At 48.2% G+C, this 22,757-nt stretch overlaps 3 protein-coding genes and 1 pseudogene across 3 annotated transcripts; 2 read left to right on the top strand and 2 right to left on the bottom strand.

Annotated features, from left to right (window-relative positions):
- Window positions 1-1,922: 1,922 nt before the first annotated feature.
- On the top strand, window positions 1,923-6,516 carry LOC9648702 (solute carrier family 12 member 5). The gene is made up of 15 exons (XM_002986237.2): window positions 1,923-2,269; window positions 2,374-2,676; window positions 2,748-2,904; window positions 2,958-3,048; window positions 3,122-3,226; window positions 3,316-3,554; window positions 3,614-3,911; window positions 3,974-4,197; window positions 4,255-4,405; window positions 4,465-4,665; window positions 4,717-4,794; window positions 4,852-5,040; window positions 5,097-5,369; window positions 5,421-5,545; window positions 5,598-6,516. Exons 2-15 carry the CDS (start codon window positions 2,400-2,402, stop codon window positions 6,349-6,351), a joined length of 3,162 nt encoding a protein of 1,053 aa, XP_002986283.1. The 5' UTR covers window positions 1,923-2,269; window positions 2,374-2,399; the 3' UTR covers window positions 6,352-6,516.
- LOC9648703 (DNA repair protein RAD16) lies at window positions 6,378-9,939 on the bottom strand. Its single transcript, XM_024660199.1, has 15 exons — window positions 9,830-9,939; window positions 9,726-9,770; window positions 8,559-9,673; window positions 8,387-8,509; window positions 8,252-8,325; window positions 8,142-8,202; window positions 7,945-8,091; window positions 7,797-7,882; window positions 7,569-7,746; window positions 7,297-7,521; window positions 7,140-7,244; window positions 6,931-7,083; window positions 6,781-6,869; window positions 6,644-6,724; window positions 6,378-6,588 (listed from the first exon to the last, which is right to left on the bottom strand). Exons 1-15 carry the CDS (start codon window positions 9,861-9,863, stop codon window positions 6,516-6,518), a joined length of 2,589 nt encoding a protein of 862 aa, XP_024515967.1. The 5' UTR covers window positions 9,864-9,939; the 3' UTR covers window positions 6,378-6,515.
- A 3,319-nt stretch (window positions 9,940-13,258) lies between these two features.
- On the top strand, window positions 13,259-14,970 carry LOC112340951 (annotated as a pseudogene).
- On the bottom strand, window positions 14,918-19,691 carry LOC9649234 (ABC transporter B family member 4). The gene is made up of 12 exons (XM_002986319.2): window positions 19,298-19,691; window positions 19,124-19,178; window positions 18,891-19,066; window positions 18,609-18,830; window positions 18,292-18,530; window positions 17,716-18,241; window positions 17,376-17,649; window positions 16,673-17,315; window positions 16,384-16,612; window positions 16,043-16,309; window positions 15,728-15,991; window positions 14,918-15,665 (listed from the first exon to the last, which is right to left on the bottom strand). Exons 1-12 carry the CDS (start codon window positions 19,556-19,558, stop codon window positions 15,009-15,011), a joined length of 3,813 nt encoding a protein of 1,270 aa, XP_002986365.1. The 5' UTR covers window positions 19,559-19,691; the 3' UTR covers window positions 14,918-15,008.
- Window positions 19,692-22,757: the final 3,066 nt, after the last annotated feature.

A 22,757-nucleotide genomic window follows, 5' to 3' on the forward strand; every position in this document is an offset into this window, starting at 1 on the left:
ATGTCGATGTGCTTCGGCCAGAAAGATCATCCGTGTGGAACACGATGATTTGCCGCATTCACGTCGTGCGGTGAGAGGGTGGCCGACGCAAGGCCTGCCTTTGAGCAATTGAGCTGATGCCGTGTCGGAACAGGAACACAATCGTGAGGAGCTACGCCTCTTCCGCCTATCAAACTAAGCTTCTCTTTGGAGATCTCTTGGGCCTCCTGCGACCACGCCTGCCTCGCCCAGGCAAAATGCCTGCCCAAAAGCGACGTCTCATTTGGAAAGATTCCCGTGCGAGGTGCCTGCCACCTGGATGGCATGATTGCGGAGGGTGCTGCCACCTGGATTCGGGCATCATACGCATCTCCTGAAGCTTTGGGGCAGCATGGCACGGTTTCGAATGGTCACTAGGAAAGACGACACCGCGACGAACATGCCCAGAGTGGGGATATGGAAGGGTCTGATTGTACTAGTTACAGGGGCGCTGCGTCGTGGTCTACCATGGTAGGGGCATATGACCGGGATGGCTGCCTTGAATAAGCTAGAATCCTCATTCGCGAAATGCTCAGGAAGGACGAGGTGTTGTGAAAAATGTTGTTGCTGCATATGCCCAAAGGGGGTATCCCTGAGAGGCATTTCGTTGCTTCCGAAGGCGACAGCCATATCAGGCTCATGGACTTGAGCGTCACTTGATTCGCTTGTATCTGCAGCGACTTTGGGTTTGCCCCACTGGAAAATCACTACGTACTGTTCCAAGGTTGAGCTCGTGGAAAGCATGCCGTTCTGTCCGGGCTGCAGGGTCATCTCTTACCTTCTCTTGCCCAATAGGCTCCAGCTAACTTCAGTGAAGTGGATGCTTGAGAGGAGCACTATCACATAGATAGACTCACAGGAATCATATCTCCAGAGAAATTCTACCATTCAAAACGTATCAGATCTCTTGGGGGGGGGAAGGTAAACGGTTTTGTACAAACGCTCCTCTGTCATGCCACACACATTGGCTTGCACCAAGAAGAATGGAAATAATCCCCTTCTTGCTAGCTACGCCAACTTTGATGTTCCCATCGAACGCCATTGACAATCTTGAGCATGGAACACAAACAGAGCTGTCTTCTTTGATTGTGTCACAGTATCTCGCGGATGATGGGGAAACTCGGTCAAAGAAGTTTATAGCAAGGAGGAAATAAAGTGGAGTAGGATGAGCTCATGAGCTCGGCCTTTGTCGTTGAGGTTGAGAGGCGTACGGGGGCTACGTTAGTCAACGCAGGAGGCGGCCTATGATATGGACGCCACCTCAGCCGGCTCAAGTCAACGGAAACGGGACCCATCCCCTTTTGGCGCTATGACGTTGGCCAAAGGGAAATTACACGTGTTTTGCCCCATGGATCAGCCAAGCTAGCCACGCCACCCGCGCTGATTTACACCCACATACACCGCAACAACGCTTTGGGATCTGGAAACATCGATTCCAACGCTCACAGTGTTGGTGAAAAGCAAGACTCAAAAAATAAAGGGAAGAGAGATTCGAAAATGTACATGGGCAATGTAATGTTTGCATATAGAAGCGATCAATCACGATGTTGTAGGTGGTGAAACAAATATTATATTCCCGGATCCCCTTCTCTTATAATGTAAAGTTTACAAACAGGTGTGATCAAACTGCAAGCTCAGCTTACCTACCTTGTAGCTTGGACGCAATGCGAATCTTCGCATGAGATTCGGGCAAAAAGTAAACGGGGCATTCCAGAATAGTTAGGCACGTGGACCGGTTTTCGGCGTTGGATCTTCTCGTCACTAAAAAACTAATCTTGTTTATACACGACTCAAACTCCCGCCCAGTCCGTACGCTTTGGTTCCCAAAATCTGATGCTGTTCTTGTTTATATTAACGTGATTTGTGTTGTTGTATAGTGCCTCTTTTTTTCTTTTCTCTCCTTTCCATTTTCCCCCTTCTTGGCTCCAAGACAAGAGAGAGAGAAGAGGGACAGGGGGGAGATTATTTGCGCTTTGCATGCCATACATTCATCGTCTAGATTATAGGATCGCGAGCGCCTCTTCTCTCGGATCGCCACGCGACGCGATCGTCAATCGGATCGAGGCGCCGGGCGCGGCAGCTCTGGAATGCGGTTCGATTGAGGCGGTTTGTGCAATCCTTTACCTAATTCTCCGCGCTGCCTGCGCCCTTTTCTCCTCCCCCCGCGGATCGCCAGCGGCTGCTTCTCTAGAGCGCTCTCTTGAATCCGAGGCCACGAGCGGCAATCCTGCGCTCAGCCGAGGTTTTTGAGGTAAAATTTCCATGCCGCCAGCTTGCATGGCGCCTTAGAGCTGGGGAATTTGTTGCATGGCTCGCAAATCGATTGATTCGTGCGTTGGATCTTGTGCTGTACAGGTTTTGTCGGTGCTTTTTCAGGAAAGATGGAATCCTCGCAAGCATTTCCGCCCGACAGCCCGGTCATTGCCGGGAAATCTTGCTTCAACTCACACAAGGTCGCGTCCAGGGCGTCATCCACGGAATCGTTGCAGAGGACGGCCGAGTTTAAGCAAGAGATGAGAGAGAACTCGCCACCGGACACCAAGGAGGAGGAGAAGCCCGGCTTCCTTACAGCTTTATGGAGAAAGTTCCGCAGAAAAGACCAGGACGGGCTCGGGACTTACGCTGGTGTGCTCATCCCGACTTGTGAAAATATGTGGGGTAAGCTGCTGCCGGTTTCCATCTCCTTTTCTTTGTCAATTCTCACACACTTTGCCCGTGTGTGCTTTCAGGAGTTTTGATTTTCTTGAGGTTCTTCTACATCGTTGGGAATGCTGGAGTATGGCAATCCTTCTTGGTGGCCATCATCTCCTTCCTCTGCGCGCTGTTGACAACCATGTCGTTGAGTGCTGTCGCTACAAATGGTCCTATAGAAGAAGGTGGCACATAGTAAGTCGTCGAGTTCTCGTGAAGTTGAAAGTCATTCTTCTGTTGGCTGGCAGCTATCTGATATCGAGAGCGCTGGGTCCTAAGTTTGGAGGCGCAGTTGGATGCCTGTACTACATCGGAGTAATGCTTCTTGCAGTTCTCGAAGTAAGTCGGTCTGAACTTCAAGCTTACAGTGAATCGTGATCTTCATAAATGCTATGCTTCCGTCTTTGTGCAGGCACTCGGTGCCGTGGAGATGTTGGAATTTACCTTCTCAGCATTTCGCTTTCCATCTGCAAATCGGATCATTGGTCTGATCATACTCTTTGCTCTTGGACTACTGGTAGGAATAGTTTTGTTGTCGGTTCAGTTCCTTCTTGTGGCAAGACTCAAATGATTTTACTGAACTGCGTGGTTCTCTTGTGTTGACAGGTCTATTTTGGGATCAAATTTGTTTCCAAGCTAGGCATTGCGTTTTTCCTTGTTGTGCTTTATACCATGTTGTCGTATTACCTTGGTTTGTTTACGGCGCCTAATGGAAATGTACCTCCCAGCTTAACTGGCCTTTCGTGGAAAACATTCAAAAGTAACTGGGGTCCAGGATATGAACCTGGTGTTTCATTTTCAGTCGTTTTATCGATTTTCTTTCCATGCTTCACTGGAATTCTCAGGTAACCGCTTTCTCAAGTGAAAACTCTTGTTGTAACTTAATGTCATCTGTTCTTGACAGTGGTGCAGATAGAGCAAAAAATCTCTGGCAGCCGGAGAGATCCATTCCGTCTGGAACTCTTGGAGCGATCGTGATCAGCTTTATAATCTACACATCGTATCTGGGTTTGTGGGCTGCTGTTGGAACCCGAAAGTACTTACTCGGGCAGGATGTTGGACGCGTGCATTCTGGAGAGGGAAGGTTGCAGGCGATGAAAGACGTCGCCTTTCCCTTGCCAATATTGACGCAGCTGGGTATTATCATTGCCTCGCTAGCACAAGCTTTGCAATGCTTAATCACCTCGCCTCGTCTACTCCAGGTCAGTTCTTTTTGCTGGCAACGACTTGTTGGTTCCTTCTTTCTGATCGTTTGATCTTTCAGGCCATCGCTGGAGACCGGATCATTCCTTTCCTGAATCGGCTATCTTCTACCACAGAAAATGGCGAACCCCGAAGGGCGCTGATCTTTACTACTATACTGTGTATGATGGCTGCTATGATCGGAAGTTTGGACAAGATTGCCCCACTAGTTTCGATATGTTTTCTTACTTGTTACGCGGCACTGAACCTCTCGTGTTTCATACTGTCGATCATGCAAGCACCAAGGTATGTCCCGTCCCTTTCACTTCTAAAGTTCAAAGGCCTTATTCGGTGTCATTTCAGCTGGAGACCGAAATGGAAACACTACCACTGGTTCTTCGCTCTTCTAGGATTTTTCCTGTGCTCCGCAATGAACTTTTTTATAGTCTGGTATTGGGCTTTAGCTGCCATGGTGGTTGTGGGGATTATTTACGGGTACATAGACTACCGCCAGGTACTCATAAGTGAACATCTTGGTAAATTGCAGGCCTCTAATTCGTTTCTTACTTCCAGGTTGAGGTTGACTGGGGAACTGGATTAGGAGGATTAAGATGGCAATTGGCGGTCCAGAGCATTTTGTCTGTCGGTCGCGAGGCTCGGTACACGGTCAATTGGAGACCGCAGCTTTTATGCCTTTCTAAACCACGATCTTCGTGGTCCGCTGATGCTCATGCTGGGCACGAACTTTTATCCTTCGCATCTCAGCTGAAAAAGGTAACTGACCATGTCACGAAGACTTGAGTGTGCTGAAGTCTTCCTTAACAGGGTAAAGGTTTATGCGTCGTTAGTGTCGTTCTTGAAGGAAAACTTGAGGATATGATGCCACAAATAACAGCAGAAAGCGTATGTATCACATGCTTGTTTCTGTTCTCTCTACACCGGAAATTATTTTCACTGCAGGTAGAGCTTGAGAATTGTATGCAAGCTGCTCAAGTTACTGGCTTTTCTCGCGTTTTTGTCGCGCCGTCTTACCGCGAGGGGAAAACTTACGCGATTCAATCATCTGGTTTGGGATCGTTAGAACCAAATACATTGCTCCTGGGATGGCCAAAAAACTGGCGAAACGGAGAAGAGAAAAACAGTGCTGAGGTATGTTTCTTTGTGTCAAGTCTGGAAGATAGACGAACGGGTTTTTGTTCAAGCAGGTGCTCTTGGAAACTTTGGGAGAATGCAGAGCTGTAGATAAGGCAGTCGTGCTCTGTATGCATTTGGATGTGTTCCCTAGCAACGGAAGCACGCAGGAGGGGAACATTGACGTTTGGTGGATTGTCCACGATGGTGGCCTTCTACTGATGCTGGCCCATTTGATAAACCAGCATAAGGTCTGGCGGAAATGTAAATTGCGAGTACACACTGTTGCGGAAAGACTTGACAACTCAGAGGAGGTCAAGAACAATCTGCGCAAGCTTTTGGATAAGGTATGGCATTCACATATACGGGTGCAAGAGTTCAACATATTTCACTTTCAGGTTCGCATTGTAGCTGATGTGGAAGTTCTCGAGCTCGAGGACGCGGATTTGGCTCCTTATACATTTGACAACACGATACGCATGGAGGAGGCACTGGCGTATGCAACTGAAGTTGCCCAGTTTCGGTAAGCTGTTCCTTGGGTTTCGTTATTTGTTACATTTCATTTGGACGCACAGGAAACGGGCCGAGAGGGAGACCAAGCCCGGGAAAGGTGGGAACTACAAGGCCCTGCAGAAGTTTTTCAAGAGGGCCTTCCCTGGCGAGCTAAGTTTGCTGCGTGGCGCCTCACCAATCAGCCGGCGTCCTCGATGGGCTCAGCGCTCATCCAAAGCACACTCCGTAGAGGGTCAAGCGTCGCCGGAGTCTGTGCATGACGATGAGCCAGAGAGCTCGACAGCCAACCAGCAAGTTGCGACAGAGGAGAAGGCGGAGAGTTTCTCCAAAGAAGAGCACGACAATCACAATGCTGCTGCTGGGGGTGATGACGAACAGGAAGAGAGCAAGTCGGACTTGGAGATCGTAGTGGAAGGGGTAGCTTCCGAGTTCGCACAGGAGAAGGCAAGACGAAACATCTTCAGGGCCAAGAGCGCGGGACAGTTGCCTCCAATCAGGGAAGGAAAGATGTTCCGCACTGCAAGCGAAGGCCAGCTCTTCCACGGCTCGCCGCTGCTCCTGGGGAGCACTCCCGACATCAACGTGGTGCCGATGAAGAGAACCTGGCATACTTTCAGCCAGAGCTACTCGGCCAAGAAGCTAAACGAGATTATCGTGGAGCAATCCAAGTCAGCGCAGCTCGTCTTGCTCAATCTCCCGGATCACTACGAGGGAATGGAGCCGTGGAGGTATATGGAGTATTGCGAGGAGCTCACGCAGGGACTGCAAAGGGTGGTGCTTGTGAGGGGAACAGGGACCGAGCTCTGGAGCGGATGAAAGAAAGACTTTGCGGATTCTATACATACATAAATGGATCAAGCGAGATAGTCTTATGATGGAGCGGTATATCTTGTTAGAAAATTCACGTGTATCACGTGTGTGTGTGTGTGTGTGTGTGTGTGTGCGTGTGTGTATACAAGAACGCTTGGATCGATTTTTCCTCAGGTTGCGAAAAGAAATCGAAGGTCTTGTTCGGTTAACTTGCCTAGCGCTTGCTCGGAACCACCAACAGTCCTGCGCAAAAGCATTCGATAATCATTCTCGATACTATAAAACTATGATGACTTACCCTTCAAAAACCAGCTGCTTCTTCTCCTGTAGTTTGAGAATGCGTTCTTCCACAGAATTCTCGATAACGAATCTAGTCACCCTGGATTTAAATCGAAGGTTTAGTTGCTGGAACACCTCTTCCTTAAGAATGCCTACCTGATGGGCTTGTATTGGCCTATGCGGTGGATTCTGTCTTGAGCTTGATGCTCCACTGCTGGATTCCACCACGGGTCCATCAAAAAAATCTGCAAAAACAAAAAAGGATACGTTCGTTAAGCTCGCAGCACAAGCCAAGACGAAGCTTACGTATGATGCTACAGTTAGATTGAGCGCCACGCCGCCGGCCTTGAGACTCATGAGGAAGAGCTTACACTCTGGGTCGTTCCTAAATGTGTCAATGGCAGTGCTTCGCTGAGACAAGGACATGCCACCATCGAGTTTTACACATTTGACTCCAGCCTGCATGAGAAAACTGGCTAGTAAAAAGAGCTTCCAAAGGCAGAGCTAGAACTTACGAGTTCAAAAGAGTATCCAATCAAGTCCAGCATTGACGTAAACTGGCTGAATACCAGACCCTTGGCAGATGTATCCTTCGAGATCATCTTCTTAACTTCCTCCTTCTGCGATCGGCAATAAGGATAAAGGAAACTGTGAATTTGTTCAGCTACTCACCAGAGCCTCGATTTTGGTGCTTGTAACGAAATCATTCAAATCCAGTCTGTTGATGATGCTCCCTTTTCTATAGCCTGTTAACTTCTTTCCAACAACCTTTGAGCTCTTGGCATCAACCGTGAGAGGCGTCTCGCATCTTGGGCAAGCTATCTTGGTGTCCTCGGAGCCTTCCGACAGTAAATTCTCCAGACATGATCGACAAAACGTGTCCTTGCATTTTGCAGACTGCAGACATTGTTGAAGTCAGCTGCCAAGGAGAAAATACTACATACCACAGGATCAATGCAGTCCTCGTCACAAATTACACAGAGAGGAGTAGTCACAGATACTCCCGACGCGCCAGTAGCAGAGTGAACGACAAGATAAGGATGGTCCACTGCCTGGCGTAATCTGGTAAGCAGGTCAAATATGTGACCATAGTTGTTGAGAACGGATCCTTCTTTCACGTATCTGGAGCCCGGCATTGTCAACTCGTCGTTTAGAAAAGATCTAAGACTTACGTGTTAAAGACGGATTTGCTCTGTGAGTATAAAGACTGATAATAATCATCCTCTTTGGCATCAAAAACTACCTTCCGCACGAACGACTGCAGGCCAGAGCGCATTCAGAATGAAGTCCATCAAACAAACACATTTAGAGAAGTCCCACCAGTTTTGGAGGCATAGAGAGGTCTGCTGCACGTTCGATTTTGGTCCGCCGCAGGAGCATTTCATCCAGCAGCTTTTGCCTCAGTAACTTCATAGATTTCCCACCTCCCTGTTGAAATCCGAACCTTGAAATAGGCTGAGCAATAAACTGCAAAGAACAAGCGGTTCAAATGTGTCCATAATACAGGCAAAACTTACTTTGTTCCACCAACAAAAATGAAGTGTGCTGGCGTGCTCACACTTATCGCACATTGTCGCCCTACAACAGAACATCAACATCCGAGAGAAAACAACACATCGAAACTTACGAGTATTCGAGCGATTTACAGTCACACTTCTTACAGAAAAAATACGCATAAGGATTTATTTCCAAATAACGAACCTGCAGATAAAAGGAAAAAAAAAGTCAAGCCAAGAAAAAAACAACCGTGAAATATCCTTACAAGTGAATAAAGTTCGCCAACGCGATTCTGCAGCGGTGTACCACTTAAGCCCCACTTGTAACAAGACTGCAGTGCAAACACCGACTTGGCAGTATTGGAGGCTCTATCCTTTATCGTGTGTGCCTGAAATCCGTATGGTAGAGTCACACGCTAGAGTTGGGACGTATCATACCTCATCGAGGATAATTCGCACCCATTTCACGGAATGCAGAAGCGAAAAATCATCTTTGGCCGCACTCCCTTTCCTCTGATTCACCACCTTCTTCACTTCCTTTTTTTTTCCCTTCTTCTGCTTGGATTGCGCCGCACTCTTTTTGGCCTCGGGTCCACAGTGATACTTGTAATGCTTCGCCAACCCTTGCGCGGAGTAAGCTTTCTGGCACCATTTGCACCTCAGCTTGTCGGGCAGGATCTTGCGATAGTCGTGCTCGATAATCGAATACGTCGTCAAAACCACGTCGTGCTTGGCCAACTCCTTGACAGTTATATGCTTCCGGTTTCCATGGTAGATAAGCACCTTCAAAGTCCCTTCCTTGGTGAACCGTTCTATCTCACTCTTCCACTGCTCGATTGCCACCACCGGACAAACCACCAGAGTCGTGTTGAGATTTTTCGCATCAGGAGCATTCGGGTCGTGCCCGTGTCCTGCTGTTCTGCCTGCAATGATGAGTGAGATGGCCTGGATAGTTTTTCCCATCCCCATCTCGTCGGCAAGAACACCACCCCGCATGTTTGACTCCTCCCGCGACAAACTCCACGTTAGAAACTCCCCTTGAAACGGCAGCAGTGGAAACACGAGCTCCGATGGCGTCTCGTGCTGCGCCAGGACTTTCTTCTTCGGCTGATCCTCTTCCATGTCGTCGTCACCCCATCTGCTGCATTTCCCCATCTTCACTATATCCGTCTCCAACTCTCGAGCCCACTGCTTCCATTCCAAGTTCTCGGTGGCGGGATCATAGTTGTCGTCGTCATCCTCGTCTTGCACAGCCTTCTTGCTCTTTTTCGCTTTCTTCCTTCTGCTTGGCCCCGTCCAGTCCTCGAACTCGTCTCTGGTGCCATACCGTCGCTTTGGAGCTATTACCGTTGGAAATGGCGGTGCTGTGGCAACAGAGCCAGAGAGTAGCTTGACGTCCACATCTTCCTCCATTTTTACTTTGCCCGGAGCACTGATATCACTGGCCTCTTCTTCGTCACTGGTCTCGGCGTTTTGGAAGCTCTCCTCTGATGGGTCCATCTTCTCAGATCGATGCGATTCGACGGACTCGCCGTCGGAATGGCTGCCGCTAGCTGCATGGCGCGGATCGTGAGCTACAAGTGAAACAAACAGAAATTAACTCACCATCGTCTTCTGCACGATAATCTTCATCCTCGCTCTCGCTCCATGCTGCCAGGACAAGCACGCCGATTCATTGCTGTGGACGAGGAAAGGGGGCGACACCATACCTTGCCTCTTGCTGCCCCTTTTGCCGCCCGCCATCGCCGCTTCGCCCTAGCAACCCTAAGGCTCCCAGTTTTTTGGCGCGAGATTTTATGTCCGGCCGCTACAAAGCTTCGCACACAAGACCCTCTGCTTTTAGGTGGATAATTTAAGCAAGATTCCCTGCCACGTTTGCCCTTAGGGTTTGCAAATTATTATTAACAACTCGTTGAACCGTCGATAAGCAAAATCTTGCAAATCGTGGCGGCGAAGAAAAGAAAAAAATTCACAGCAACAGTACCAGATTTTCTTCCCCGACCCCGATCGATCGATCGATAGATCTAGCGAGCTCGTGGATCTCCCCGATCGATCGATAGATATAATTTTAGCTCATGGATCACGAACTTGATAGTTGTGGATGCGGTGGAGAGTATGATCCAGGGGACGATGGCGACAACGAGGAGGACGTGGATGCTTGAGCTATGCTCCTGGGACCAAATCCCTGCTCGATCGATCTCGCCAGCGACGCCGCCCGCCGGTGCTCAATGTATTTCTTCGTCTTGCACACGTAGAGCACCAGCGCCCCGATCGAAGCCACAAAGAACACGATCACAACCACAATTGCGATCTTCTCGCCTGGGCTGTGCGACACGACAGCGTCTCGAGTTGCATTCTGGACAACACCTGCGTGATCCGGAGAAGCCGCTGGTGCCGTGATTTCGAGATCATCCGGAGATATCGTCTTCTCCAAGAACTTGGGACGAGATTCTGCTGGAGAGTTATGCTCTAGCGTTTGTCGCCTCCCTGTCGCCTGCTCCGATTTGATCAAACCAGGGATTTCCACTCCAAAGCTATGATCCTCATGATACCTGATGACATGTTTCGCTGGCAACAATCTATTGCCGCTGGCGACATTGGGTTCCAGCACCAAAACCAGAAGAATCACAAGCACCACTGCCACATTCATGAGAAGTGAGCTTCTCCCAGCCATAGCGTCCACAGAAAAAGTGCCACTATGTGATGGCAATGTTGTGTGGCGATCAATTTAATGACCTCAAGGTTGATTAAATCAAGTAGCCTGGAAGCTGCAGTGGGACGCATTAGGAAACTTCTCATAGACGTGGAAAATCCTCATGACTTCTTTAAGATTATTCTGAAATATTTGCTCGGAATTTAGTCAACCAGTGGGACATAGATCAGGTCAAAAGAGAAGAAAAACCTAGTTAACAAGTTCGTTGAAAGATGCGTTTAATCCACAGGATGTGATCAACGTGATTTGCCTGTAATCGAGATGGGCCCAGACGATAAGCCAACACACGTAGGCATGAAGATTGCGTCCCGGGCTCTTACACGTAATTCCAGCATTGAAATCTCAGCAATGCATTCATGTGGTTCCATCCACTAGCAGATCTATCTGTGGCGGTCGCGTCCCTCAGCCATTGCGCGTTGTTCTTCATCGCTTGCGATTTCTCCGCTGGAATGACAGAACGTTTTCACGCTCGCTATTGCTCTGCAACATCACCGTCAGCAATCCTCAGCAACGGTATACCTCAAAAGGTATTGTTCAAGTTCCAATGCGATTGGTGGTTCTAGAGCGAGCTTCTCCTCAATCAGAAGCACGAAACACATCCACAGTTCGTGCTCACCGGTGAGCAGGGCAGAAAGATTCATCCACTTCCAGTGCCGCTCTGCAACAACAGAGGCACCAATGAGCAGCGGCAGCAGCAGCAATACAGCAACAAGGAGCAAATCATGCAGCTCTACAAGTACCTTAGCTCCAGAGGCGGGATGATCGAGGAGGAGCTGGCATGTCGAACCTCGTCAAATCATGCCCCGCACAACTCCACAAAGCAATACGCTACTGCACAGCGGACGAAGAAGGTAGGCACTTGGCATCGCTGTGTATCGCTGCTTGCGAGCCCATGCAGCACTTCGAGATGTGGATGGCGATCATACTCACGACTGACGACCTCCCATGCATGGACAATGCAAGGACGAGGAAAGGAAGGGCTGCGGCACACGTAGAGTTCGACGACACCACTGCTATCCTCGCGGCACAAGCACTTGCGGCACTGGCTTTCGGGAGGGTCGTGGACTCCACGCTCGTCTTGGCGGACAAGAGGCTGAGGCTGGTCAAGAAATTCTCTCTCTCAATGCAGAGGCTTGTGTATGGACAGTACGACGACGTCAAGAAGGGAGAGGTTGGAAACACTCGAGGAACCCAACGCCAAGAACACCAACAAGGCGAGCTCCTTCTTCGAGCTGCCGCTGGTAGCGACTATAGTCGGCGGCGCCGGCGAGGAGGAGATTGAGGGCCTGAGGAGATTTGGGCGATATTTTCGGCCTCATGTGGCAAGTGAACGACGATCTAAGCGACGCGACCATGACGGCGGAGGAGATGGGCAAGGCGAGTAGTGAATTTGCTCTCTAATCACAGGTAAAGTGAATCTAATTCTTTTGCCGCCCGCCATCGCCGCTTCGCCCTAGCAACCAAGTTTTTTGGCGCGAGATTTTATGTCCGCTTTTAGGTGGATAATTTTGCCACGTTTGCCCTTAGGGTTTGCAACATTATTATTAACAACTGTCGATAAGCAAAATCTTGCAAATCGTGGCGGCGAAGAAAAAGAAAAAAATTCACAGCAACAGTACCAGATTTTCTTCCCCGACCCCGATCGATCGATCGATCGATAGATCTAGCGAGCTCATGGATCTCCCCGATAGATATAATTCTAGCCCATGGATCACGAATTTGATAGTTGTGGATGCGGTGGAGAGTATGATCCAGGGGACGATGGCGACAACGAGGAGGACGTGGATGCTTGAGCTATGCTCCTGGGACCAAATCCCTGCTCGATCGATCTCGCCAGCGACGCCGCCCGCCGGTGCTCAATGTATTTCTTCGTCTTGCACACGTAGAGCACCAGCGCCCCAATCGAAGCCACGAAGAACACGATCACAACCACAATTGCGATCTTCTCGCCTGGGCTGTGCGACACGACAGCGTCTACAGTTGCATTCTGGACAACACCTGCGTGATCCGGAGAAGCCGCTGGTGCCGTGATTTCGAGATCATCCGGAGATATCGTCTTCTCCAAGAACTTGGGACGAGATTCTGCTGGAGAGTTATGCTCTAGCGTTTGTCGCCTGGGCGATGCAAACGCTGTCGCCTGCTCCGATTTGATCAAACCAGGGATTTCCACTCCAAAGCTATGATCCTCATGATACCTGATGACAAGTTTCGCTGGCAACAATCTATTGCCGCTGGCGACATTGGGTTCCAGCACCAAAACCAAAAGAATCACAAGCGCCACTGCCACATTCATGAGAAGTGAGCTTCTCCCAGCCATAGCGTCCACAGAAAAAGTGGCACTATGTGATGACAATGTTGTGTGGCGATCAATTTTCTGACCTCAACGTTGATTTAAATCAAGTAGCCCGGAAACTAGCGAAAAACCATGGAACCTGCAGTGGGACTCATTAGGAAACTTCTACCGTTCAACAGCATAGACGTGGAAAACTTTCTTTAAGTATTCTGAAATATTTGCTCGAAATTTTTAGCAACTGGTGAGATAGTGGGTCATAGATCCGGTCAACCCAACACATTCGGGAAAAAAGAGAGAAAAACCTTGCTTTAGTTTAAAGTTTCCTTGCAGGTGGAAGGTCGGGTCCAAACAAACTCTGACCTGCAAGCGCTAGTTCACAAGTTCGTCATCCTGGATGCGTTTAATCCACAGGATGTGATCAACGTGATTTGCCTGTAACCGAGATGGCCCCAGACAATAAACCAACACACGCAGGCATGAAGATAGCGTCCCGGGCTCTTACACGTAATTCCAGCGTTGAAAGCTCGGCAATGCATTCATGTGGTTCCATCCACTAGCAGATCTATCTGTGGCGGTCGCGTCCCTCAGCCATTGCGCGTTGTTCTTCATCGCTTGCGATTTCTCCGCTGGAATGACAGAACGTTTTCACGCTCGCTATTGCTCTGCAACATCACCGTCAGCAATCCTCAGCAACGGTATACCTCAAAAGGTATTGTTCAAGTTCCAATGCGATTGGTGGTTCTAGAGCGAGCTTCTCCTCAATCAGAAGCACGAAACACATCCAAAGTTCGTGCTCACCGGTGAGCAGAGCAGAAAAATTCATCCACTTCCAGTGCCGCTCTGCAACAACAGAGGCACCATTGAGCAGCAGCAGCAGCAGCAGCAATACAGCAAACAAGGAGCAAATCATGCAGCTCTACAAGTACCTTAGCTCCAGAGGCGAGATGATCGAGGAGGAGCTGGACAAAATCATGTCGAACCTCGTCAAATCATGCCCGGCACAACTCCACAAAGCAATACGCTACTGCACAGCGGACGAAGAAGGTAGGCACTTGGCATCGCTGTGTATCGCTGCTTGCGAGCTGGTGGGAGGAGACCGCCACGCAGCACTTCCAATGGCTTGCACCATCGAGATGTGGATGGCGATCATACTCACGACTGACGACCTCCCATGCATGGACAATGCAAGGACGAGGAAAGGAAGGGCTGCGGCACACGTAGAGTTCAACGACACCACTGCTATCCTCGCGGCACAAGCACTTGCGGCACTGGCTTTCGGGACGGTCGTGGACTCCACGCTCGTCTCGGCGGACAAGAGGCTGAGGCTGGTCAAGGAATTCTCTCTCTCAATGCAGAGGCTTGTGTATGGACAGTACGACGACGTCAAGAAGGGAGAGGTTGGAAACACTCGAGGAACTCAACGCCAAGAACACCAACAAGACGAGCTCCTTCTTCGAGCTGCCGCTGGTAGCGGGGGCTATAGTCGGCGGCGCCGGCGAGGAGGAGATTGAGGGCCTGAGGAGATTTGGGCGATATTTCGGCCTCATGTGGCAAGTGAACGACGATCTAAGCGACGCGACCATGACGGCGGAGGAGATGGGCAAGGACGCGAGTAATGACGCCAAGAATCGCATGACAACATACTTGACGCTGCTGGGAGCCAAGAGGAGCGCGCAGCTGCGAGACGAGCTTGCGAATCGAGCCCAGGAGGCGCTGCTCCAGCGCTTCCCCGCCAAGAATGTGAAGATCCTGCTAGGAATCGTGGAGGCGACACGCCGATTTGGCTCGATCTACAAGAACTCTCAGCTCCTTTCCAAAATCTAAAATATCTATTCTAGGCTAAAGTATCGCAACCGTTGGAAAAATGTATACGGCTAGGGTCCTAGCTTGCTGGCTTGTGGCGATGGAGCTTGACCAGCGTAGCGTAGGCGCCATTGGGCTTTGTGATGAGCTCCTCGTGGCTGCCCTGTTCCACAATCCCTCCATTCTTCACCACCGCAATCATGTCCACGCCCACAATCGTGGACAATCGATGCGCCACAACCACGCTCGTCTTGCCCACCATGATCCGATCCAGCGCTTCCTGGACCAGCCTCTCCGACTCTGCATCCAGCGCGCTCGTTGCCTCGTCCAGGAGTAAGATCTTGGGCTCCTTGAGCACCGCCCTCGCGATCGCGATCCGCTGCTTCTGCCCGCCCGAGAGCTGGATTCCCCTCTCCCCGACCTCGGTCTCGTATCCTCCCGGCATCGCGGAGATGAAGCTGTGCGCGTTGGCGGCCTTGGCGGCCGCGGTGATCTCTTCCTCGCTCACGGGCGCGCCGCTCTCTTTCCCATACGCGATGTTGGACCGGATGCTGCCGCTAAACAGTGTGGGCTCTTGGCTGACCAGGGCGATGTTTTGTCGGAGCCAGCGTAGCTTGAGCGATCGAATGTCAACGCCATCGATGAGAATGCTGCCCGAATCTGGGTCGTAGAACCTCTCCAGTAGCGAGATGACTGTGGACTTGCCGCTTCCACTCTCGCCGACCAGCGCCATGGTCTGCGCAACACAGAAAACAGACCGGGAAATTTCAAATTCGAAAATTTAAAAGGGAGACGTACCTTGCCCGCGGGGATGGAGAAGCTCAAGTTTCGGAAGATCTCCGCCTCGTGCCGCGCTGGATAGCGGAATCTCACGTTCCGGAACTCGATGTCTCCGCGAGTCGATTCCAGCGTCTTGCCTTCCTCGTTGGAAGGATCTATCTTTGATTTCCTGTCCAGAGTCGCGAAGATCGAGTTCACTCCCGCTTTCACCTTTGCAAAGTCGGGGGCGAGCGACACTCCCTGAGCTATGCCGAATGCGCTCATCGTGATCGCAAAGAACACCTGGAGGATCACGAAGTAAGATCAACCATGCAAGCCTCTCAAAGTGCTTACCTTAAACACGTTTTGGAAGCTTGTTTTGCCCTCCCTGACAAGACGAGCTCCAAACCAAAAGCTGAAGGCATAGGCTGCGAACATAACGAAGCTCGAAAGGCCGAGACCGATTCCACTCACAACTCCGTTGCGAATCCCGTTCCTGGTTGGGATGGAGCACTTTGTTTTGTAAAGCTCCAGCATTTTAGCTTCGAGGCAGTAAGAGCTCACAGTACGAATGCTGCTCACTGCATCGTTTGCGATTTTTGTGGCCTCTTCATACATGACCTGTGCGTGCATACAAGGAGGATGTAAGCAAAACATTGATCGAGAAAAACATAAAACGAAGGTGGAAAACTTACCTTCGCATCTTTGCTGAAACCGATCATCATCTTGGTCTGGACTACGCCTTGAGCTCCGAGTAGTGGAATAAGTGCCAAGACAACAAGTGACAATATCCAGTTTGCAGTGAACGCGATGACGAGCCCTGCAATGAGTGACGCCAGATTTTGCAGCAGCAGCGACAAGGAATCGCCAACCATGCTCTTGACATGAGCAGCATCTACTGAGAGCCGGGAACTGATTGCTCCACTAGAAAAAAGGAAAGAAAAACCTTAGAAAAACTTTCGAAATAGAGCTAGTCAAAGCTACCTTGAATTGGACGGATCGTCAAACCAGGCAATCTCCTGACGAACGACGGACTCGAACGATCTCTTCCGGACTCGTCGAATGAGTCTCTGGCCGATGAATCCGAAGGCGCTGAGTTGTATGGGAGAGATGATCAAGCACGCGGAAGCTTGTACCAGGAACATGCTCGCCCAGAAGTTGGCGTCGTGTCTCAGCTTGTGCCGGTTCGTGCTGTACAAAACTCCGAAAATGTTGGACAGAAGCAGGCCGAAGACCGGAAACACCACACCGTTTGCAGTGGAAGCAAGAGCTCCAACGATGAAAACCGGTGTTTCTGGCTTGTTCATAGCTGCGAGGCGAAGAAAGTTGTTCCGGGTTACTCCTGTTTTTCCGTCGCTCTTGTCGGCCTGCTCTGGATCGACACTCGCCGTTCTAGTCAAGGAGAACGAACTTCGAGTTACGTTGCGTTTGCTTCCAAACGATCCACGGCTGCTACTCCTGCTCAGCCTTCGTTCATCCAGCTCTTGATCGATTACTACCACCTCGTCTGGATCGATTGCTTGAGCAGCGCTCAAGCTCTGGTTTGACTTCACCTCGTGCATTTCTTGGAGACGAACTAGTTGTTCGTAAGCTCCATCTGGCCTCTGAATAAGTTCCGAGTGTGTCCCTGCAAAGATACGAGCGTGACTTGGATGATCTAGAGGAGTTTCAAAAGGTGTAGATTTACCTTTCTCCACAATGCTTCCTCTTTGAACAACAGCGATGCAGTCTGCGTTTTTGATCGTGGAAAGCCTGTGAGCGACGATCACTGTTGTCCTGTTCACCATGATCCGGTCCAATGCTTCCTGCACCACTCGCTCCGACTCGGCATCCAAAGCGCTGGTTGCCTCGTCCAGCAGAAGAATGCGAGGATTTTTTAGTATAGCTCTAGCGATGGCCACCCTTTGCTTCTGTCCGCCAGAAAGCTGAGTCCCGTGCTCTCCAACTTGTGTGTCGAATCCCTTAAAGGTTGGACGCAAACAAAAGATAACTATGGAACTTTCCATGAAAACTTTGAAAGCATTTACCTTTGGCATCTTGCTGATAAACTTCGCAGCGTTCGCAAGGCGAGCAGCTTCCATAATCTCCTCCTCAGTCGCTCCCTCTCTGCCATAAGCAATGTTCTCTCTGATGGAGGTTGCAAACAAAACCGGTTCCTGGCTGACGAGTCCGATCTGTTGGCGTAGCCACTTCGGCTGGAGCTTCCGGATGTCGACACCATCGATCAAAACCTCGCCAGCCTGAGGATCATAAAACCTCTCGATCAAGCTTATCACCGTCGACTTGCCGCTGCCACTCTCCCCGACCAAAGCAACTGTTGTCCCAGACGGGATTTCCAGATTGAAGCTCGTAAACACCGGGACATCTGGACGTGTGGGATACGAAAAGGTGACGTCCCGAAGCTCGATATCGCCCTTCACACTCTCTAGTGTTTGTCCGCTCATGTCAAAGGCATCAATCAGAGGGACTCGACGAATGACTTCGAACATCTTGTAAGCTGCAGCTCTTCCGGATGCTATCGCAGTAATACTGGGTGAAGTTTGTCCCAAAGACCTGAGAAAAGAGAAAGGTTTGCTGCTTCTGAAACGTTCTAAAACACTTACATGCCTCCGGTGAGCACAGCAAACAAGACACTGATGACATCTCCACCCGAGTATCCACCGTTTAAAACCAGCTTTGATCCGTACCACAGCGCTAGACCATAGCTGGAAAACATGGTGAACAGCGTGAAACCAAGGCCAGCTCCCGATGCGACTCCTTCAAAAACTCCAGCTTTGTACGCTTTCGTAAGTGCTGTCTCGTAGTCAGCCATGGACTTACGCTCGCCAGTAAACGAAGCCACCTGTAAAAAAAGTCGTGAAATTCGTGCTGGCCTGGAAGTTTCATCTTGGACCTTCTGGTGCAAAGAAAAAACACTTACAGTTCTGATGCCTCCAGTGACTTGTTCCACCACAACTGCCGCCTCGGCGTAAGCTTTCTGGCCTCGACTCGCCATTTTGGACATGAGATTGGCCATCATCCCTCCAGCAAAAACGAGCAGAGGCATCACGGACATCATCACTAGCGTGAGCTTCCAGCCTTTGATGAAGGCAATTACAAAACCACCAAAGAAAGCGGTGGTGAATTGGATGAGCTTCGACACCTGCGAGAAAGAAGAGCGCTCACACATTTCCATCCCGAAGTTTCTCGAGTTTTTCTGTACCTTTTCACCCATTGCATCTTGTATGAGGATTGTATCTCCGGACATTCGACCGATCACTTCTCCCGTCTTGGTTTCTTTGTCAAAAAAGGAGATGTCTTGTCGCAGAATGGCTTTGAGATACAAGTTTCGAATCCTCGCGGCTTGTCTCTCTCCGGTGCACATCCAGCACGCAAGTTCTGTAAAACCGCCGCACGATCACACTGCGTACAAAAAAACGTGGAAATAATACTTACGAAACAAAGATCCAATAGAAGCCACGATCCCGAGATACACAAACCTTAACGACACCTGATTCAGTCCATCGAGAAACTTAGAAACAGAGTAAAATATTCCGCTTCTCCTTCTTTTCTTTTTTTTCTTTCTTTTTCTTTTTTTTCTTCTTCTCGATCGAGAATGAATGACTTTACCTTGGAGACTTCCCTGGAGAGGCGATCCACATCGCTCACGTTCTGCCCAAACGAATCCGTCAGCTCGCCGAAGACAATCGCCATGAGCGGCATCGTCATTCCGTTTGCCACAGCGCCGACAGTTCCCAGCACCATGAGGAGGACATCCATCCAATCCGCGAAGCTGAAGAGCTTGAAAATGGGGACAACTTGAGTCGCGGACTGATCATCTTGCACTGCTGCTGCTGCTGCGTTCGATCCAGCGACATCCTTTTCTACCATTCTCGAGCTCGAGCTCGAAAAAACAGAGGAGGACAAAGTGGAGCTCTATGTACCTGGGAGTGGGAGCGACCTTTATTGGAAGAAGAAAGCTTAAGCGCCAAGAAAAATACCTAGGCAGCTACTACCATGCTGTTCCGGTCAAGGTTCGGGACCCAAAAACGACAGCGCCCATGCGTTAAACTATGCATTTCATGCTCATTTCCAAGTCGGTTCCTTGGAAATATCTAATTGTAGTATATTGTACCTGCTTAGGCCAAAGCATTAAAAGTTAAAGAAAGACATGGGCTATTTAACATCAGAGCTTCTAGCTTCATCCAGCAAAAATGGAGCAATACTCTGTGGCTACCATATTGCCCCCACCACCACAGCTTCTATCAAAGGCAAAATGTGTAAATGCTTTATTTTCTTGATGGAAGCTGATTTGATATGACTATACTTTTTATAAAGATGTTATGTTTTCACCAGCAGAAGAATGGAAATTTTAAAGGTATAAAGTTGTTCATATTCTTGTGGTTCTGTACTAGCCTCATATGAAGAAAATCCAAGACAATACAAAGATGTGCAAATTTTAAGTTGTGACATAGTTTGATCGAGCATGGCTGTATGCCTTGCCACTTAGAACGCTTAATAGCAAAAAACCAGCATTTGCCCTAATATAACAATTGGTATACTTATGAATACACTTTATTTGTTGGATAAGATAATAAGAGTGGCAATATCATACATTTTGACACTTTTTTATATAGAGAGGTGGTAGTCACCGAAGATTCATGTGTGTGGTTCAGCTACAATTGCCTCACTATAAATGAAATTATCCAAGTATTTAATAAAATATTATAATTTAGAAGACATAACAGGCTCAAATTATAATTTATAATCACAAGATCAATCTAAATGAATATTAACCATTAAATGATTAAAATATACTAAAATATCTGAGCATATTCTAGGTATTATCCACTACCAGCTAACATGTTAAATATTAAAATAATTTGCTATTGTAAGGTCCAAGTGTACAATTAAAATACCATAAACTAATATTAATAGCTATACAATCTTAGTGTAATTTTAATAGCCATCAAATTGGTTTCAATCAAACCACTCACTCTTATATATAAACTAGGATTTTTGAGCTAATTGATATGCACATTTCTATATTTCATTTATATATTTTATACACATATTGGTGAAGATGAAGGGCAATTTTAATTGTCCCTGAAGAGTTTTTTTTATTTGGGATTTTGGTTTAAATCTAACTTTGCATCAATTAGATCTTATTTTCCTTACAATTTTCTTTCTTTTTTTTCCTTTTTTTTCCTTTTTCCTTTTTCATTCATCTTCATGGTAGAGTAGTAACCTCCTTCTCTTTTAACTCTAAAGTAGTAATTGGTGCAATTGCTAAATGCTATACAAAACAATTAGACTCAATTGATGATGGCATTTATGACATGTGGTACAACTCTTCTTGCTTTTGTTGCCAATCTTACATTTGGTCAGAGTTCTTTTGTGGAAATCCTAGCATTAATTCAATCACTTTACAATGATTGTTATATATTATTCTTGGGATGATGCTTAGTGTTTACATGAGTTTCTTATGTGTTTTCAAAGGACGGTATTGTAGTAATATAATGGTTTGAGTTCAACCACTTATGCAGATTAGAGCATTCTCCCAGGCCCCTTCATATGTGCATTTGGACATATTAATAATTGTAATAGTGCCTTCCAACAATTGTATTGTTTTTGTTAAGAGCCATATGAGATATTGATGTAATTTGTCATTCATTTCCAAAGCCTTTTGCATCATGCAGAGCTAAATATATAGAAGTGGATTAAGTTGAGAATATTGTGGACAACACTTCATCAATATCTTGTAAGATTTATATATGCACTTACTTTAACCACCTTTGATGATGCTTTTCACATAGCACGACATTAACATCTTCCATTTTTCGTTGTACATCCTTTAGCTCCACTTCTTATGGGAGGCATTACTAGGCATGTAATAAGGTTGGTCACACGTATTAATGTTATTGGCATTTTCCGGATTGGCATTCTCAATTTCCTAATTGGAGACTTTAGTGTCAATAACGTCCTTTTCATGCTCAATTTCCTAATTGGAGACTTTAGTGTCAATAACGTCCTTTTCATGCTATTACAGTAGAAGGTCTAGACACCAAAATGTTTCCAAGAAACGAGGAGTTGCGTGAGTAATTGACAGTCTTTACACAAATAAGTTGGTGACCCCTCCCTTCTTTTGAGAGTATCATCAAAGGGGTTTTGTTAGGCGCCAGCTTTGACTACATAGTCGACTTCGGTCAAAGGGAGGCTCAAGGGTATATTAAGGCATGTTAGGGTAAGGGACTAAACCTACCCTAAGGCTCACAGTGGAGCTTTTGAGGTAGCTCGGGGGTGGTTGGGTGGTGAGGAACCTCAAGAGGTTGTGTAGTATAGTCTAGGGTGACTAGATCTCTATCTTTTTGCGCCAAATCATAACATTGGTATCAGAGGAGTTGGTTGTGATGGCTGACCAAGCTGAATGTTGAAATCCTATTGTCGATGGTGGTGCTGACGATGGTGCTGACGAAGCTGCAGAGATTTGGACCATTCAAGATGTGGTTTATGAGCTGTGAGCCCTTAATCGAAATCAGTAAGAAATGCAAGACAAGATGCATGGCATGATGGATACCATGCGTGGGCGTGTTGAGGCACTTGAGGCTGGACGGGGTAGCGCTCCAAGTAAGCCTTCTTTGGTAGATCGACTCAAGATTCCAACTTTTTCCTGTGATGGTGGTATGGACGAGTGTCTCGCTTGGCTAGCCAATGTGAAGAAGTTCTTGGTTGCTAGAGGAACTCCAGATGCTGAGGCTTTAGTGGCTATTCCGATGGTTTTGCATAATGCGGGTCTTCAATGGTGGAATTGGCTTGAGGAGTCCCGTGTTGTGGATAAGAAACCACCAGTGTTTACCATGGATGAGTTTGAGGCTGCTTTCTATTTACGTTTTGCCCCTCATTATGACGTGGAGAATGCTCGTATAGAACTTCGACATTTCCAGCAAGGGAAATGACACTCGGGGACTATATTGAGAAGCTTACTCACTCGATTAGTCGTGTTCCAACGAAGGATCCAGATCAGAACAAGTCCTACTTCATTGATGGCCTACATAGTGAGAGCATGCGGCAACACTTGCGTCATTCTCAG

Source organism: Selaginella moellendorffii, unplaced genomic scaffold (assembly GCF_000143415.4).
Source record: "Selaginella moellendorffii unplaced genomic scaffold, v1.0 SELMOscaffold_73, whole genome shotgun sequence".
In the NCBI taxonomy this organism is placed as follows: Eukaryota; Viridiplantae; Streptophyta; class Lycopodiopsida; order Selaginellales; family Selaginellaceae; genus Selaginella; species Selaginella moellendorffii.

What these genes read in the sequence shown, in the direction of transcription:
- LOC9648702 (XM_002986237.2), top strand. Translation starts at nt 2,400, where the DNA reads ATGGAATCCTCGCAAGCATTTCCGCCCGACAGCCCGGTCATTGCCGGG. An exon ending in TCGATCATGCAAGCACCAAG is followed by an intron (nt 4,198 to 4,254) that starts GTATGTCCCGTC and finishes GTGTCATTTCAG; the next exon opens with CTGGAGACCGAAATGGAAAC. An exon ending in CACAAATAACAGCAGAAAGC is followed by an intron (nt 4,795 to 4,851) that starts GTATGTATCACA and finishes TTTTCACTGCAG; the next exon opens with GTAGAGCTTGAGAATTGTAT.
- LOC9648703 (XM_024660199.1), bottom strand. Translation starts at nt 9,863, where the DNA reads ATGGCGGGCGGCAAAAGGGGCAGCAAGAGGCAAG. An exon ending in AAGGGGCAGCAAGAGGCAAG is followed by an intron (nt 9,771 to 9,829) that starts GTATGGTGTCGC and finishes TTGTCCTGGCAG; the next exon opens with CATGGAGCGAGAGCGAGGAT. An exon ending in AGGACTGCATTGATCCTGTG is followed by an intron (nt 7,522 to 7,568) that starts GTATGTAGTATT and finishes CAATGTCTGCAG; the next exon opens with TCTGCAAAATGCAAGGACAC.
- LOC9649234 (XM_002986319.2), bottom strand. Translation starts at nt 19,558, where the DNA reads ATGGTAGAAAAGGATGTCGCTGGATCGAACGCAGCAGCAGCAGCAGTG. An exon ending in TCTCCAGGGAAGTCTCCAAG is followed by an intron (nt 19,179 to 19,297) that starts GTAAAGTCATTC and finishes GGACTGAATCAG; the next exon opens with GTGTCGTTAAGGTTTGTGTA. An exon ending in GTTTCAGCAAAGATGCGAAG is followed by an intron (nt 16,310 to 16,383) that starts GTAAGTTTTCCA and finishes ATGCACGCACAG; the next exon opens with GTCATGTATGAAGAGGCCAC.